General features: G+C 35.2%; 3 protein-coding genes and 1 long non-coding RNA gene across 6 annotated transcripts; 2 read left to right on the top strand and 2 right to left on the bottom strand.

Moving 5' to 3' along the window:
- The first annotated feature begins 409 nt into the window (after positions 1-409).
- LOC130749133 (N-carbamoylputrescine amidase) lies at positions 410-4,848 on the top strand. Its single transcript, XM_057602428.1, has 9 exons — positions 410-614; positions 1,675-1,723; positions 2,779-2,870; positions 3,034-3,185; positions 3,257-3,303; positions 3,402-3,435; positions 3,724-3,890; positions 4,104-4,200; positions 4,403-4,848. The coding sequence occupies exons 1-9, from the start codon at positions 526-528 to the stop codon at positions 4,576-4,578; spliced, it is 903 nt and encodes a 300-aa protein (XP_057458411.1). The 5' UTR covers positions 410-525; the 3' UTR covers positions 4,579-4,848.
- Positions 4,849-6,014: 1,166 nt separating this feature from the next.
- LOC130748184 (protein FANTASTIC FOUR 3-like) lies at positions 6,015-7,132 on the bottom strand. The gene has a single exon (XM_057601349.1). It carries the CDS (start codon positions 7,023-7,025, stop codon positions 6,303-6,305), a length of 723 nt encoding a protein of 240 aa, XP_057457332.1. The 5' UTR covers positions 7,026-7,132; the 3' UTR covers positions 6,015-6,302.
- A 3,844-nt stretch (positions 7,133-10,976) lies between these two features.
- On the bottom strand, positions 10,977-15,824 carry LOC130748182 (rho GTPase-activating protein 5-like). Of its 3 annotated transcripts, none has more exons than XM_057601347.1 (6): positions 15,691-15,824; positions 14,903-14,971; positions 14,259-14,379; positions 14,002-14,121; positions 12,343-12,573; positions 10,977-11,714 (listed from the first exon to the last, which is right to left on the bottom strand). In XM_057601347.1, the coding sequence occupies exons 1-6, from the start codon at positions 15,756-15,758 to the stop codon at positions 11,181-11,183; spliced, it is 1,143 nt and encodes a 380-aa protein (XP_057457330.1). In that variant the 5' UTR covers positions 15,759-15,824; the 3' UTR covers positions 10,977-11,180. The 3 variants fall into 3 exon arrangements, with proteins under 3 accessions (XP_057457330.1, XP_057457331.1, XP_057457329.1); XM_057601348.1 differs by having other exon boundaries at positions 14,259-14,353; positions 15,691-15,818; XM_057601346.1 differs by lacking the exon at positions 15,691-15,824 and having other exon boundaries at positions 14,903-15,459.
- Positions 15,759-16,507, top strand: LOC130748185 (uncharacterized). The gene is made up of 2 exons (XR_009022620.1): positions 15,759-15,900; positions 15,985-16,507. It is a non-coding gene; the product is annotated as an uncharacterized LOC130748185 (long non-coding RNA).
- Positions 16,508-18,370: the final 1,863 nt, after the last annotated feature.

The following is an 18,370-nucleotide window of genomic DNA, read 5'->3' as shown; positions in this document are numbered from 1 at the left end:
CTCATTTATTTACGGACGTGCTCGAGCTGAGAACAACCACATTATATAGTGAACTAACTTTTAATTTTTTTAATAGATAAATGGGTTATCTAAATGACCTATGATAATGTTTGGATTAAATAACTCATCATCCAATCACATCGGAGATAAGTGAGTTGGAATTTCTATATTTTATTTATTAATTTATTTCCAACTCATTTATCTCTAATGTGATTAGATAATGAGTTATTTAACTCAAACTTTATCATGGATCATTTAGACAACCCCACAAATAAAATTGATAATTTTTTAATCATGTCAATATAGTAAATATTTAGATGCAATTCACCAAAAAATAAATAAATTTAAAGAGAGATTAAACTTTATAAAGGAAAAATAAAAGCAACCCATGACCATGATGATATTTGAATGAGAATTTTTTAGGGGTTTGAGATTCTGTGCAATAGCGAATAACATTTATACAGAGCTATCTCCTCTTCAAACCAAAAGTGATTCCTTCCTTGCTCTTCTGCTGCACCGCACCGCATGGAGAAGAAGGGGAGAGAAGTCATCGTCTCTGCTCTGCAGTTTTCTTGCACCGACGATGTCTCCACCAATGTTGCCACCGCCGAGAGGTATGAATTTTGCTCTGTTTTAGCACATGAACTCAATTGCAGAACAAACGTATCATGTTGGATCACCTAGCTTAGAAGCATCACCTTTTCCTTCTTATAATCAAAACCCATGTTTGAAATTGAATTCATTTGGTACTTTTGCCCTTGCAACTCCACATCATGCTCTAAATCATGATTCATGAACTTGGTTACTAGGGTCTGCAAGTTAGTGAGCTTCCCAGGTTAAAATATTTCATTTTTAGCTTTTGCATGATTGAGTATGATCACATTCATAAGAAGCATTGCTTATTAGAATGGAATTACACAAGGCAATCTTGATAGTGCTTAAGGGTACATTTGGGGTAAACAACTTAATTAAGTGCTGGTGGGCCATAAGCGCTTATTCATGAGCTAATTTGAGAAATTTATTGGATTAAGCTGAAAATAAGTTATAGATAAACATACGCTGATCTAAAAACCTAATGAAAATGAGCTCTAAACAGCTTATAGGTAGGTTGAAAGCTATTTACATAAGCTTTCCCAAACACTTGCATAAGCACTTATGCTATAAGATAAGTTCAAATAAGCTCTTCGGACCTAAATCTACATTTGCAGCTTGGGAAATAATTGTCATGTTTGCGCAGCTTTATCTTAATTTTTCTTGGGCCTGATCACTTGTTCTGAATTCCAATTCCCAACTACTGGTTCCTGTTTGAATTTTCTTAAATTACCAATGCTAGATTGTTGTCATATTCTTTGAACTCACTTCGGATGAAGCGATTAATGTTTCTTTCCTGCAATGTTCTCGAATGCTCAACACAATTCTTGTTGCTAGGCTAGCACTCTGCTCCTGTTATTGGTGCAGGAGAGGAGCTTTATTTTGTGTTTCTTGGTAGATTTTTTGTTTTTCCATTTAGATGTAAAATGTTAGTTCAGTTTGTGGTTCTGACTGAAACTTTGAGCTTCATCTTTTCTATCCTGATTCTTGTTTAAGTAAATAAGAGAGAATTTTTAGATCAATCAGTAGTGGAAATATCATGTATTTGCATGTTATGTGATACTTTTGGCTCGTCTTATGCAGGCTAGTTAGAGCTGCTCATAGCAAGGGCGCAAATATTGTTCTTATTCAGGTGCGCATATTAAAACCTGGGATGCCTCTGAGTGGGCTTTCTACTTATTTTAGGTATCGATTATAGAGCATCTAATGCCTGACAAGTTAATTTGCTTCATTGTTATGGAAGTTTAAGATCAAGGTCCAAGTAGAATTTGTATGCATCAAAAGACAATTCTGTATATATTTTTCATTCCTTGGGTCTCAAAACCATGATTGTGTTCTTACTTATTTATTCTTCTACTCAATAACCCTCAACGCTTTTTTAATGTTGTTCTTGATAAATCGAAAACTTAATATTTATATGACAAAGGTATCTAAATCTTGAGCTACTTGATTGTGGTGTATCCTGGTTCTTCCAAAGAAAGTTCACATTCTTCCAAAAATCACAACCCCCCACCATGGTTTTCATTCGTTCACCCCTTCAACTATGTTATTAAAATGAGAAGGAGCAAAGCTCCATTATAACAATGCAAATATTATGGTTTTGGTTTTGAAACATTGATCCACTTTGTTAGCAGTGATGAAGTCGATTCTAAAATAGTTTTTATATGATGGTATTTATTTCATATAACTAATTTTCACCATGAAATTACAACAAATCATAGCAGGTTATGGTCAAGGTCAAGGATTTTGTCTTGAGTCAAACTATCTGATATGGTAGATGAATATAGTAAGAAAATGTGTTCAAACTTAAAAAGGAAGCAGAATTGTTCTTCTGCCATATGTTTCTGCGAAATGGAAATTGGATTGGATTTTAGTAAATTGCTTTTATGCTTCAGCATTATTTCTTTATGTATTGTGAATTATTTGCTTACACTAATATTGATTTCTTAAAAATGCTGAAGATTCTTAACTATCCTCTTGGACATTGATAAGATGCTTTTGCTGGAATTTTAAAACTACTGAATGACAAAAGGGATGTTCATGACTTTGATCTTTCTATGTTAAAAACACAAATACTTGTACCATCTCAGTGTAGAGATATCAATTTTACTGGACTTGTTACTTTTGGAGGAAAACTCTAACGGGTTATGTATTTGGATCATCTTCATGATGCATGGCTAATTTCAGGAACTCTTTGAAGGTCATTACTTCTGCCAGGCACAGAGAGAGGATTTCTTTCACAGAGCTAAGCCATATAATGGCCATCCTACAATTATGAGGTAAAGAACTAAACAATGGCTTCTTCTATCTGCTTCTCAGTCAGTGTTTTCCCTATTATGGTGCTATCTAAGGGACAGAAGAACAAATATTGACTATTAGACTTTTGTATGTATCATTCAGTTTGTAGTGAACCTTATTCTTCTTTCAATGTCCATAATGCAGGATGCAGAAACTTGCGAAAGAGTTAGGCGTGGTCATACCTGTTAGCTTCTTCGAGGAGGCAAACAATGCGCATTATAATTCAATAGCCATAATTGATGCTGATGGAACTGATCTTGGAATTTATAGAAAATCACATATTCCAGATGGACCAGGTATGCAATATTCAGGTCCTTATTGTCATTTAGTATGTGGCATCATAACTATCAAATTATCTCCCCTACAGGTTACGAGGAAAAGTTCTATTTTAATCCGGGTGATACTGGATTTAAGGTGAGGGTTAGGATAGCCTTGAGTGAAATGACATTTGTTTTGTGGTTCTTTTTTATGAATGGTGGATGTTGTGTAACATTGATGCTTTTGCTGAACAGGTTTTCCAAACTAAGTTTGCAAAAATTGGAGTTGGTAAGAACTTGCTAATACTATGACTGTTTACTTACATCTATTATTTTGGCCTATCTCTACAGAGTATATCTCAAACGAATATTTAAAGTGATTGTATCAAGATTTCTAAGATAGAAAGAACGTTGACTAAAGAAAATTCTGCGTTTTGACTTAGGCTTTATTATAGCAACCAAAAGCATTTAGAAGCTGCATTACTCATCTTTCTGCCAGTTAGTAAACTGAGCTGAAGGAAGGGAAGACTGAAGCTGTGAATAATTTTTTTTTAATTTTAATTAACTTTCATGTCAGCTATATGCTGGGATCAGTGGTTTCCTGAGGCAGCCCGAGCTATGGTGCTTCAAGGTGCTGAGATTTTATTTTATCCAACTGCTATTGGGTCTGAACCTCAAGATGAAAACATTGACTCTCGTGACCATTGGAAACGAGTAATGCAAGGGCATGCTGGGGCCAATTTGGTAGGTTTTGGTACACTATTTTCTAACCGACATATATTTTCATCTATATTACTGGTCTATGATGTGCATATCCTTTCTCTATCTGTGTACTTATGCTGTGCTCAACTGCTCGCAGTATTGACTTGAACTTTTTCCGCACTAGTTTTTGCATAGAAAAATCCCTGATACACCCTGCTGAAGTATGTATAAAACAATCAATTTTGTAAATTGCAGGTACCTCTTGTGGCTTCTAATAGGATAGGAAAGGAGATAATTGAGACTGAGCATGGAAAAAGTGAGATAAAATTTTATGGAAACTCCTTCATAGCAGGTAATTTGACTTTCTTTGGCACTGAAACACATCAAAAGACCTTCATGTAAAAGACTATATACTTTTTCCACAAATCAAACCTTCGACCAATCTTTTCTCGCTGTATTAATCGATTTTTTTCTTCATTTCTTAACACATTTTAACATCAGCTGCAGCATAACTCCTATGTTCCTTTTTTTGTGTCTTTTCTTTCAACAAACAGGACCTACTGGGGAAATTGTTTCAATTGCTGATGATAACGAGGAAGCTGTTCTTATTGCTCAATTTGATTTGGACAAGATCAAATCCATGAGGCATAGTTGGGGGGTGTTCCGCGACCGGCGTCCTGATCTATATAAGGTGCTTTTGACATTAGATGGCAAAAATCCTGTCCAGTGATAGATAAACAGTTTTTTACTCTGTAATTGTTGTATAACCATGCCTGGGGCGTTTTAAGCCTTCACAACTTTCCAGAGGATTTATCAGTCTCACTCACCAAGAAGGCAAGAACAAAAGGAAGTTCAAAATGTCACATTGTAATTTAATAAATATATGTGGGGATTAAAGATCAATCAGCAAATTGATTTGATATTTTGTTGTACACACAAAACATAAATGATTCATTTGAATCACTTCAGAACATTGCGTTCCTTTGGGAGGATTTTTGAATATTGCTGTTAGCTTATCATATTTTTAGTTATGGATATGAAACTTTTAACACATCATATTAATATTAAACTAGATGGCATAAATAATGATGCATTCTGATTGATATAATTTATTTATATAAGTTTCTTACTGAAACATCAATCATAGTTCACCATTTTACAATGTTATAATGGAATGAAAGTTGAAAAAGCCAAAAAAGGAAGTTTGTGTGATTCACTCGTTTAAAAGAAAAAGTTATTAGCAGCTTCTATTGTAGACATCACATATGTAGAAACAGTATTGAGATTGAGAATGCATATATATATATATATATATATATATATATATATATATATATATATATATATATATATATATAAGAGAGAGAAATGAGTGATGTGATGAAAATAAAAGAGATATATATAACGAAAAAATAGGTGAGAATGAGATGAAAAAAAAAGTGGGTGTGAATATATCAAACTTGAGATAGCCTCTTAACGTGTATACTTTTGAGAAGTAAAAGGAAGACCAGACACGTAATAACGACTTCACTGGTATAGCCTTTGTTCTGAACTTTGAAATATTCTATGTATTAAAAACAAATGATATATGAAATGAAGTTTGATAGAGAAATCACAAGCTACGCGGTGGAAAATTGAAGACGTATGGCTCATAATTACAGGTTGATTGGTAGCAGTAGGACAATAGGACTTCTTATTTTTGTTCTAATATATAATGTTCTCACAAGTCACGAGAGATAACAATTATGTTGGAGCCGAAAATATCTACATCATTATGATTAGATTAGCTTTTCTAACTTTTTAAAAATGCAGCATTCAAACACAAGACCGTACGAACTTAAGTGGAATTAATGGTATCTGTATCATAATTATTGTACTTGTAAGCTCATTAGTAATAATAATGTCTGGTCTGGTGTCTCTTTCCATCCTGTTCTCACTTGTCATAGATCTCCTGTGAACTTCTCCAATGACTCACCTCACGTGCTCTTCCCTTAAAACATAACATGAAAGAGAATAAGATAGGCCTTCAAATTGCATGGGACAGGATTGATAGTGTTCTTTTCTCTTTAATTAGTCCACCCGTATTGGAAGACAAAAAACAAAAACTTCATACTGAACACTTGAACAGATAAAAATTAGATGTGCCATATAGAATAGAGAAGAAAAGCATGTCACATTTCAATTTTCTTAATCTTATTTTGCAAATCCAATGGGAAGAAATTATGTTGAAACAAAAAGAACTCCACATCAAATAGTGTGAGGGACAACAATGGTACATAACATCAGGTCCGATAAGTCTGATAGCCAACACATTCTGGACTAGACCACACTCGAACAAAGCTTATCAAACTCTCCAATCTACAATTACATTTTTGATCCGCGCCTTCTAAGTCCGACATCTTGAATATTCTAGTTTTCTGTCTTTCATCAAGTGAATGACTAGTCACTTAGGCATCATTCTATTTTTTCTTCATTTACATGATGTGTTACACAAATATCATTTTCTTTTCCAATGCTTTCTTCTTCATCATTTATAGTACTTTCTAAATCACCATCATCTTCTTCTAGAAATTCATCATCATCAGGCTGAACAAAATGCAACTTGAGCCTTCCATCCTCTCTACTAGCATGTAAGAACTCCTTTGTGGGTATCCTTATTTCTTCAAGCACAAACCTCCCATTACTCCTGTAGGACCTGTAGACAACACAAGGCTTCCCAGTCCTCCCTAGGCATGAAATTGGAGGAGGGTACTCTCTTGACCTCCTGCATTCCCCACCATAAGAAGATAAATGCTTCTTCTTCACACCCTCTTTCTCCATGTCAATTCTCCAATGCTCACTCATTCCACTCTTCAAGTCCTCAACAACATCATCTGAGCTCTCAGAACCAAGACCCTCTGTGCAAAGCTGCAAGCTTTCAGAACTCAATGATGAAAAGCTGTCACTAGTTTTGTGCCTGTTGGTGTGGTTTGTTATTGGAGTGTTTGAAAAAGAGGATGAAGAATATGGAATTTGGCTGGTATCAGAAGCTCCAGAGTCTTCATTCTGGTTGAATTTTGAATGGAGTTCATCAAATATTTCAGTATATGAGGAGGATCTCTCTATGGATTTCACAGGTTCTATTTGGTTCCATGAGAGGGATTCAAACATGTGTTGCAGGCTCTCACAGGTTGTCATGGCTCTGCTTGCTAGATAACAAGTAGTCTACAGCTTGGTGCTTTTTGGTGGTTGAGCTAGAAAGACAAAGGGTATAAGGAGGCACGGATTTAACATGAGCTGAAAAAATCAAGAGGAAGAAGCTACTATATATATAGTAGGTAGGAGGCTCTGATTTTTGGTGTATATATATTTTTTTCTGATGGTGTGGAATAAGAAATGTGTGGTTATGCTTGCAAGAATTTGGGGGCTATAAAAGTCTTTAGCAACTTGCTAGTAGTCAATAATGGTGAGATTTATCTTAACAATAAAAATTACTCATAATTCAAATTCACTCACATCACATCTAGAAAGATATAGGAATATATGACAATAATGTAAGAGATATAATGAATGATGTGATAAGAAAAAAAGGATATAAACTATATGGAAATGAAATGGAAGTGAGAGTCGGTGTAAATGTATTAAACCTCTTATCTTAAGAAAAACTTTACCATCTTCTCTCTAACTTAGATGGTTGTGTTACCCTCTCATAAATCACTAAAATGCTTATTTCAAATATTATTGGCGACATATGTTTATGCTTTAGTCAGGATTGTCCTTTGTTTGCTTGTAATTTTGACTTTATTGAACTTTCATTTGTTTGTAGGAGTGGTATGCAGATTTATTTTTTTAAGATTTTGTTTCAGAACTTGGTTTGGATTAAAGAGGTACATTCGGGCCTCTATCCTCTTATTCATCGTGATGTGTTAAACTGTTAATCTTTACATGTGTTATTGTCCTAACACATCAATTAAGAAGGCATAGATGAAGCTACCCATCTTAATTTACAATACTATGTATAGAGTTTTCGGGTTGGATTCTTAAAGTTGTGTTGGTATCCCGTACCCTCATCCATATCAAAAGGGGCTTCCAACCAGAAAGTTACCATTATTACACAGTCATGAAAATGACTTGATGACTTGGTATTTTTCCAAAACACAGATCTAATCTTGGGTGTTAACACACAAATTGTATTGAACAAACCAATGATTTTAACCTTGTAGGATTGTACATAACCACACAAGATGATACAAAATGGCACAACCATGATCATATGCTATCCAATCAAAACATCTCCTTAAGGGGAAGGAAATGAGGGACAGGACCACAGCTTTCTTGGGAAAAATTGAGCAATGATCATGGTGGTGTCCAGAGTGCATTGATGTTTAGGGCAAAGAGTGCAAATACATACAGCTACATGCAAAGGAATTAACTTTAATGTCGCATCTATACATTTTCTCGTCACTCAATTTTGCCGTCCTTATATGTGCGAGGATCAATTACACATCAAACTTATGAGGAATACAAATTATACATTCCGCACATTGAAAGCGAGAAAGAGAATGATATGCGAATGACATGAATATTTATTAGGGTGACATTAAAATCAACTCTCAAACTCAATCAACCACTACCACTTGTTAGCTTCACAAATGCTCTGTATCATTGAATATTGCGGGCAACGTGGCATTCTTGTGCACGGACACTTGGTATTTCACGATCATAATTCATAAGACAACAAAATCTTGGTTCATATGGTATCTTTCTCACAATAAAACACAAGATATCCATCCATGAGATGAAAGGGTTTAGATGGACCATATTGTAATCAATATAAGCTTATTGAGAATTACACCCACTTTTTAACTAACATTCTTACAGAAAAATTTAATGGTTCACTTGAAAATGGAATTATTTACTAACAAAGTGTATTGGTATGAGTGGAGTAGACTCGGGTGTCATAAACATTTTGGTCTTGAGTTCAATCTTGGAATCCACTTGTATGAAAAAAAGCAAAGTTGGAAAGGATCTCATTTTGGTGTTTGAGAAGTCTATGAGATTAGTTTCTCACTATATGGTGGAAGATACTTTAGAAAAAAAAATGGAATCATTTTATTTTAATTTCTTGGTATAGGTTGAATTCAGATCCTCTGCTGCCTACCACAGATAAATAATAAGTGTATAAAAGTTTAAACTAATTTAATCATGAATTTAATGGATATGCACTGTCAATATAATGAAATTTTAAACATCCAATAATTTTATACTACATAGGCAAACTATTATGTACTTATTTTATTTAAATTGTATTATCTAACGTGGCAGAAAACAATTTAGTGTCCGTGAAAAAAATATTATGTATCTACTATTATCTCTTTAATCATTTATGAATCGATGTGGAGTCAATGGCTAAAAATATGTAACCATTTAATCTAAAAATCAAGGGTTATGCAGCAGAGAGGTGCAGAGGATCTTGTGATAAGCTAAACAACTCCTGAGATGAATCTACTATTCATTCTGCAATCTCCTATGTGCTTTGTTTTTCAGGCAATTGGTAGTGGACTGATGGGTTCGTTTTGTTTATTTCTTACTCAAGTATATATAGCACTGCTCATGCAAATTAAATTAGGAATCGCCATCACTAATGTAAATGGGTACTAGTTATCAAACACTAAAATACCATACTATTTTCTGCAGTAGGATAAGGCTAGAGAGTAGAAGTGTAGAACTCCCACAAACCAAAAAGTTATAACACGTGCCTATTTAGTTCTACCACTAGCGTTTGTGATTACCATTTCTGGAGGAATATTTGGTTCAATCCTTTATATATAGTCCCTCCTTTCTAGGAAAATGGTCTGTTCTCACTTCCACTGCCTTATCCTAACATAGTAATATTGCATACATCTCAGTGTGTTTGTTTATCCATTATATTGGGTATGAATATGCTTGTTTTCAATGAACAACTTTGCTAAGTTGGAAAAACTGTCTTGAGAAAGAAGAAAAGACAGAGAAGGGAAAGGTACAGATAATTCTGATGGTTTGAACATGAACAATTGGACACCTTTTTTGTTTTGGTTGCTTTTGATTTTCTTGTGCTATTACATTGAGGTGCAGCAGCACCATAAATAATAGATGCAAACATAAATACAAAGCAACGGTAAAATCCTATATTTGGTAAACAATTTATGGTTGTTATAATTGTGGCATTGGTCGAGCCTCCACTTATTTGATTTGCTGACCACAAATATTTGTAATTTTGTAATTAGTTTGAGCACTAATTTATTTGATTTTGCTGCTCTTAATTTTCTGCAAGTTTGTCCTGGGAAGTAACTGAGAGTTGCTTTCAACATGGGTTTAGTGAAAACATCCACGATGTAGTCATGGGTGGAAATATAATGTATGACAAGAAACAACCCACGGTCTCTCGCTCTAGCACTGAAGCCGAATATAGAGTCATGGCTAACATTGCTGCTGAAATCACATGGCCAACATTTCTTCTCAAGGAACATTTATCATTGTAGCAGTTTTCCTTATCAGTAAAACCATTCCCACAAATTGTGACAATGGATAGTTGTACTGGTACATGTCTAATCGAAAAGCCAAATATATCAGTTGGAACACATTACACACTTTAACCCGTAGACACGTTTTGGTGAGAAAGTAGCATGCAGAGATTTCCTTGACTTTGAAGTTTCATAGTTCAGTGGTTCTTCTTCCTCATGATATTTCCCACCACCATAAAAATGTCATGGCGTGGTCTCTCCCGAGCAAATTTCCTGATCTCCTGGACTACCGAAAATCCAGTGTTTCTTCTCTCACAAGCAGTCAGTTTTCTTCTATTCTAAATTAGAAAACTAGTTATTCATGGAATATATGCTATTGTTTAGATAGAAAGAGTACATAAGACAGGAGTATTTAGATTTCCCCCTCTCTTTGAGGACCTGACGCCTTCCAAATCAATCCTACAAATTTCCTTAATGAAAGTTTGTCAGGTTTTATTTTCACTATCATGGCCCATGAAAATAAATCCACTTAAGCATGTAGCATATCATACTACCATATTTGCTATGTAAGATTATGCAAATTTATACACTGGCAGGAAACCAAATTAGTAAGGATCAGAAATTCAGAAGTGCAATAATGAATGAGTTTATTGTTAAGGAATAATTATGAACATAAGTGAACACTGAGGAAATGAAATTTCATTACAATGTTGGTATGATCATAGTGATATTCTTGAAAGCATATAATTTAATTAAAACCCAGAAAATGAAGAGAACATACAGGAATCACTTCACAAACTTACAAGGCCATGATGATGTCAAATAATCCATTTACACTTCAGTGCTTCTTTCACCGCCAGGCTTCAACTCTTTCATATCTTGAATCTGTGTTGCTCGCACTCCTCATTCCCCTTTTCTCAGCTGGCACTGTTTGATCAACCACAGGTTGCTTGCCTCGGGTCTTTTTGGTCCCTTTTCTAGCATTTGAGCTACTAGATTGTGCAGGCTTACCCTTTCCCATGTTTCCTTTGGGTGGAAACTCGCAATACAAGTCCTCATTGCAAATTGTATTCTCAGAAGAGCTTACCAAACTGTCAGATTCTCCTCCAGTTGAGGTGTTATTTTGGAGTGGTTCAGGGGAACATTCTACGACAGTTTTCTCGGATACGACTGTTTCTTCAGCCTCTTCATTTTCTGCCATAGTATCTTGCTGGCAAGACTCCAAAAGTGTACGGTTACCATTCTCATCAGATGGTCCTGGATATAATTTAGGATGAGATTCTACCACAGAATCCTTTCTTTCCTGCAGTGTCCTTAATATAAGTGACTTCAAGAAATTCATCACTTGAACTGCATACATCAATGCAGTGAAAGGGTCTGCCATCTGCAACCAGAAAGACCAAAAACTCTCATGAACTTAGTACATGCTTGGAAATCTTTCTACAATTGATTATAAAGTTAAAATCTATTCTCAAGATGAGCTTCTGTGAGCAATTTATGGGTGCCAAATTTGATTGAGGAAAAACAAGCTACCCAAACATGCTAAAGGTAAAAAGAATAGTCAAAAGAACCATGATCCAAAAGTGCAGAAAATACTTTCATATAGAAGAAAACTTATGTTAGGAATATAATATAGAATAACCATCCATGTGTCCTTTGCCCTAAAGCTTAAGCTTTTGGGATAATTGGTTCATGACATGGTATCATAGCCTCTATGACCAAGTGGTTTATAGTTCGGTCCTAGGTTCCCTCATTACTCTAATAAAAAGTTGAATTTCAGCACGTGGTAGGTGGACCTGTACATTGTTCAGGGTTCAAGCCCAAGAAGGCTCTTGCGTGATGGGGCGTGTTAGAAATATAACTTATAATCATTCATGTGCCATTTACCAATTGGTTCATCACAACTTCAATTACATTTACAAGATGTTCATATGCAATTTAATAAAGTACAAAGATAAAATAGCACATTCTCTTCCCTGCAATAACTTGAGAATTGAGTTATTGGAACACACCTGAGTCATATTTGGTGCAAAAACCATGGCAATGTTACGCGCATTCATCTTATTAACATGTTCCTGTTGGACAACATCAGCCATCAGATTGATGGCCCAGTCCAAGAGTGCAGCTTCAGTGTGAGGTAGATTCCTTGCTAGCTCAACACATTCTTCCTCAGTTTCGCATTGCATTACCTGCTCTGGCGATAATGAATCCAGAATTCCTGTAGGAAGCTCCCTAAACCAAGCCTTGAAAAGTACAAGAATGTCAAACTAAATTATCATATAGTGTATACAATACATAAAACCTCCCCTTCTTGCCAAAACAAAATCACAAACAAATAAGAAAATGTAAGTAGAAGCCATAGAAATAGTTTCTCCTAGCATTTACCTTGCTGCATCCCTTCATGAATATGACGGTTTGCTACTAGTGTAATGAAATGGGAATGGGTTCTGATGGTTACATGCTTGGACAAAACTATACGAAAAGAGGAGACATTTCCAGCTAAGTAGTGCTGTAGGTTCATGAACAGCAGCACTTGAACTAAGATGTTGGATTGGAAATATGAGTATTTACTCAAGGAGAAGTGCTATATGGAGCGAAGAAATGGCTGCATGAACAGGACGAATATTAACATAGACTTGACGAATAGTAACGTGGGTACTGATTACCATTCAATGGTAGGGTCCAAATAGTGTGGTATTGAGCAATCAGATTCGGGTGGTAACTGAAATGAAATTTCGTTTCATAATCATTTTCCTTCCTGAAGACATGAGTTTTAGGCTGGGAGTAAATAAGCTGGAGGGTTAAGACAGCAGCAGAGGTAAATATGGATGCATTTGACCAGCATATGATACAGGGAAAGTGAAAAGGGAATACAACTATCAGGTTCTGTCTGAGCTGTCTAGTAAGCGCAATGAAAAAAGAAAAGATAGAATTGTTTTAACTGAATCATTTTAAAGATGCAAGTTTTTGATAAATAAATAGTAGAACAATAGGATCATAAGATCTGTTTCCAACAGGATCATAAAACTTACAGATGCAAAACACAAGTAATGTACTTTTCAGATCAAATAGTAGTAAGTGATTTGTAGCATTTTACAAATTGTTGCAATGGCTAATTAGAAATTTGGACAAGTATAGGAGTGGCAAGAGAACACTTGTCTGACTTACTATTTAATAAAGGATATTTTAGGGAAATTCGGAAAAAGATAGTTAGATAAGAGTCAAAATAAAAATATAGGAGTGAATGAGTGATAATAAACTCTCAATAACCAGAGGATATTTCAGAAGCCCAGTTTAACAGCTCAAATATTGCATGGCTAGTATGATTCATTTAATCCATTATCCGTTATTTATAACAAACTGGATATGCAATGTCGCACTTTCAGTCCAATACACTTTGAAAATGATGTGTATTCGTCTCATTTATTAGGCTTGACAGATAACTGTTTGAAAATGATAAGTATTTGTTAGACCTATAACTTTTTTTGGAAAAGATAACAGTTGCCCTTTTTGGAAAAAAAGTTTTAGAAATCAAAATCTGCAAGCAAAACTATTCACCAGTATCATATCATTAAAGAGACTTCTTTTTACATGATCATTCAGATCAATCCCCTAAACAAGCATAATACAGGAACAGAGGAAACAGAGGCAATCATGTTGCAAAGTCATACCTTAATTAGTCCTGCCAAACAATGTACATCAATACCTTCTGGGATTAATCCCATGTTCAATTGATCCCTGACATTTTCTTCTTGACTATTGTCTGGATTAATTCTGAAAATCCCCTCCACCTGCATGTGCAAATTGAACTTTTTACTTAAGCATGACCATTAAATTGGTCATTTGTAAGAAGAACAAGTCCCCATAGTGTTGTGACTTATATAAAGAAGAACTATCTTTCTTTCTTCTTTAATGCAAACCAACCAACCTGCAGTCCTCCTTGAGCATACAGATGCCTTTGCATTAGCAGCAGAATTGTTGGCACACTGTTCCCTCTTGAGTCATAAGATAACTGCATGGATTCTGTTGAAACTCCAAAAACAGTTGCACTACATGTGAAAATCAAACAAGGGAACAAAAAACCAAATTAAAGCAAAAATTACATATAAAATTAGTGAAAATAACTAAATCAAAAATTGAAGGCGGCATCTAAAGAAAATAAGCTTATGTTTTGTGCTTAGCATACTTAAAAAAAACAGCTTATAATAAAAAACATAGGGAGCTTTAAAAAGAAATAATCTATTTTTCTCTCAAAATGAAACATGCATTTAGGCCCTGTTTGGAAGTATTTATTTGAGCTTATCTTATACCATAAGCGCTTATGCAAGTGTTTGAGACAGCCTATGACCTGCCTATAGATTTTCATAACTTACTCAGATTAGCTTATGGATAAGCGTTTATACCTATCTATAACCTATTTTAAGCTTCTTTCAATAAGCTTCTCAAATTAGCCTATGAATAAACGTTTATGTGATAAGCGCTTAATTAAACTATTTACTCAAACGCGCCCTTAGTAATGTAACTACAATTCAACCCAAACAATGGCACATGGAAGGTGAAGAAGCAGCGTACCTAGCACTGGGAGGCCTTCTGGGCACATCAGGTTCAAACTCAACAGGCAAACCCAAGAAGCCATTGAACCTATCAAATGTGACATGAGTAACATGGCGCACGTTAGTAGGGGACCCTATGTCCATAGCACAGAGGTGTTTCCTGCCACTCTTGAAAGCAGCAACAAATGATTTCCTGAAAAGGGTGACAAGAATTGCAAAAATGGCGTGGGAAGAAGAGAAGGGAGAGGGAGAGGAAGAGGTTGTTGGTGAAGAAGAAGCAAAATGAAGGACCTGGGTCATTGGTGGCAATGAAAAAGGCCTTTACTTAGAATATAAAAAACCAAAAGCACTACAAATATATGATTTTTGTGATTTAAGAAAGCTTGATTTGGCAATTTGAAGAATGGGTTTTGGAGTTGGAGTTGGATTGAAGGGAAAGTTGTGTTGAGAGAATGTGGGACGTGAGAATCATTAACTGAACTTTTTTAGTATTAAATATGTTGTTGTTGTTGTTGTTGAGTGTTGTGGAGCGTTGAACAAGCAAATGACGCTGCTTGAGTAGTGTTTGTTTTCTCTCTCTCTTTCTTGTGACAGTGTCAGAGAGAGAGACACACCAACATCAACATTAACAGACAGGGAAAGAGGAAGAGTAGAAAGTGGTGAAGATGAAATGAAGAGTGAAGAGGGTGGAAGCTTTGTAACTAGTAACTACCCAGCTCTGTTTCTGTTTTGTTTTTTTTGTTTATTATTTTTGAAACGAGCCATGTTAAAAAAGTTTAAATATAAAGTAATGATGTATCTATGTACCAGAAAAAGTAATGGTGCCCACTAGGGTGGGGAACTTTCTTTTTGGTCCACCGGTGGACCAGGGACATTTCAGACTTTGCATTCGGGATATTTTAGACTTTTCCCCTTCTCCTTCTTCTCCCTCCCACTCTCTCCTCCTCTCACTTCAACCATCTCCAGCAGCACAGGCACCATCAGCAGCAGTAGCACTACCAAGAAGAAAACATCAAGGTGAATTTCTCCTTTTCCTTCTCTCTTTTTGTTTTTTAATTTTTATTTCTCCTTGTTTCCCCTAACCAAAGCTTAACGTTGCAGAGGAGTGGGTCGAAGTGAAGAGTTGCAGATCTGGTGTGAATCGAAGGGGAGAGTGCCAGATCTGGTCCGACGGTGGTTGTACGGCTCCGATCCGGTTCTCAACGACGAGGAGCAGTGGTGGAGAAATCTGGATGTGAGTGGTAGTGTATCTGGTCTCGCTTCTTCATCTTCTCCATCGTCTGTGTTTCAGTCTTAGTGAGTCTGGGGCTTGGTTACGCAAAGAAGGGTGCGATGGAGATGGATTTGAGTTTAGGTTGGAGCTTTTGTGGTTTTTGTGGCAAGGACCAATTTCTCGTGAGGGAGAAGCGACGGAGAAGATGAAGGCTGTGGTGGTTCTAGTTAGGGATTTGGAGGACAAAAATTAAGGATCTTTTATGTTAGCCATTTTGTGGCTCTTCCCCTTGATTTTTATTAGCTATTTCCTTGCTTTGTAGGCTATGAAAGCCACTGTTAGTACTCGTATTGTATCTTTAGGAGCCTGTTCCTATTGTTTGTTTTTTAGAATCTTCATCTTGTTTTCTCATGTGTTGTCTTTTGGTTCCTATTGTACAGGTCTCTGACCTTTTCATTCATCAATATATATTGAACTTTAAAAAAAATAAAATTAAGGATCTTGTAACAGTTTCTTGATTCTGGAAGTGGTGATTTGCTACTTTCTTCAAAAAATTATGATGAACGTGGTGATTCATGAAAGTAGTTAACCTCATAACAAAAAAGTAGTGGCTCAGGGACGTGATTCAGCTTCAGCAAGGAGGGGAAAGGGTGGGGAAGAAGTGTTACACTTACATTTTTACCCTTTTGTCTTCTATTAAATCCTGACCATCCAATTAAAGAATATTCCTAGATGCTAAAATTTAATGGTGATAGATCATGGTCCACCGGTGGACCAAAAAGAAAGTTGCCCACCCTAGTGGGCACCAAAAGTAATGATGTACTCCCTCCGTTCCGTATTATAAGTCACTTTTTTTGAAAAAATTTTGTTACAAAATATAAGTCACTTTCTAATATCTAGGAAGCATTAAATAATTTTTTTTCCAAGTTCACCCTCATATTTAATATGAAAGAGATGATAAACTTTAGAATTATTAACTTGGAAAGAGAAAATTATAGGAAAGTAAATAAGGGTAATCTAGGAAAGTAAATCATTTTCTTTACAAATTTATTACTCTTAACTACTTTTCTTAATCTAAGAGAATTAGTTATTTGTGACTTATATATAAGAACAGAGGGAGTATCATGTATCCGTATAGAGATATTTATTACTATAGTACTAAAAAAAAGCTTAGCATACAACAGCTGTTTTTAACTTTCTATTATATTTCTTAAATTTGACTTTAAAATGGTATTTTAGGCCGGGCAGTGTAATGAAAAAATATTTATTAGATGTACCAAAAAAAATTGATGTACCAAAAAATGTAATGTAAAAGTATATATTTTAACTATAATTCTACAATAAAATTTTTATTAAAATTTTAAAATGAATATATAGATTTGATAAATATTAAAATAGATTTTAAAATTAGATAATTTTAAAATTTATACTACAAGTATAAAATATCATTCGCCCCTATTAGAAAAAAATCATTTTCTATGGATTTAGTACATTAGCTTTTAAAAAAATTGACCCTTACAAATATAAAAATATTTGAATTTATATTTATCTTTTTTTGTTTGGAACCACTCTAAATTTACTATCCAATAAAAGAAAAAAAAATGAGATAAAAATGAGTTCAATGAAAATATAAAAGCATTTAATTTTGTTGGGAGGAGCAACCACAATTTCTCGAACAGGTCAACACTTGTCAAAGTCAAGTGTAAACACCTATCTTTGAGTATTTGCAAAAGGGTGAAGGGTCACTTTCGTCCCTAAAGTTACATGCGTCGGCCAATTTAGTCTCTATTCTATTGAAATGTCGCTCGTGGTCCCTGGAGTTGCAAAACATCAAACACGTTAGTCCCTTGGTTGGATCCCGTCAGTGAACGGTAACGTCCTAGGTGATTTGGCACGTTACGTGTCGCTCGTGGTCCCTGGAGTTGCAAAACATCAAACACGTTAGTCCCTTGGTTGGATCCCGTCAGTGAACGGTAACGTCCTAGGTGATTTGGCACGTTACGTGCCCTTGTGGACTTTCCACATTGATTTAAATATTGAATTTTTTTTTTTGGAAACTTAAAAATTTCAATTTAGTCCCTGACCCACCTATCATCATCTTTCAACCAGATTTGAACCCAGATTTTACCCAAATATGAAAACCAAGATTTATCCTCCCCCACCCATCTCATCAGCCATGGAACCCCTCTTCATCGGCCCCAAACTCCACCGAGACTCAAATCTGAGAAGAAATGTGGGAGATTTATTAATAAAGTTAGTGACTTTAGAGAGAAA

Source organism: Lotus japonicus, chromosome 3 (genome assembly GCF_012489685.1).
Source record: "Lotus japonicus ecotype B-129 chromosome 3, LjGifu_v1.2".
Classification (NCBI taxonomy): domain Eukaryota; kingdom Viridiplantae; phylum Streptophyta; class Magnoliopsida; order Fabales; family Fabaceae; genus Lotus; species Lotus japonicus.
The sequence above is the reverse complement of the archived record's forward strand: the minus strand, read 5'-3'. Positions and strand labels throughout refer to the sequence as shown.

What these genes read in the sequence shown, in the direction of transcription:
- LOC130749133 (XM_057602428.1), top strand. Translation starts at nt 526, where the DNA reads ATGGAGAAGAAGGGGAGAGAAGTCATCGTCTCTGCTCTGCAGTTTTCT. An exon ending in AATGTTGCCACCGCCGAGAG is followed by an intron (nt 615 to 1,674) that starts GTATGAATTTTG and finishes CGTCTTATGCAG; the next exon opens with GCTAGTTAGAGCTGCTCATA. An exon ending in GGCATGCTGGGGCCAATTTG is followed by an intron (nt 3,891 to 4,103) that starts GTAGGTTTTGGT and finishes TGTAAATTGCAG; the next exon opens with GTACCTCTTGTGGCTTCTAA.
- LOC130748184 (XM_057601349.1), bottom strand. Translation starts at nt 7,025, where the DNA reads ATGACAACCTGTGAGAGCCTGCAACACATGTTTGAATCCCTCTCATGG.
- LOC130748182 (XM_057601346.1), bottom strand. Translation starts at nt 15,183, where the DNA reads ATGACCCAGGTCCTTCATTTTGCTTCTTCTTCACCAACAACCTCTTCC. An exon ending in AGAAGGCCTCCCAGTGCTAG is followed by an intron (nt 14,380 to 14,902) that starts GTACGCTGCTTC and finishes TTTCACATGTAG; the next exon opens with TGCAACTGTTTTTGGAGTTT. An exon ending in TTGCACCAAATATGACTCAG is followed by an intron (nt 11,715 to 12,342) that starts GTGTGTTCCAAT and finishes TTCTGGTTGCAG; the next exon opens with ATGGCAGACCCTTTCACTGC.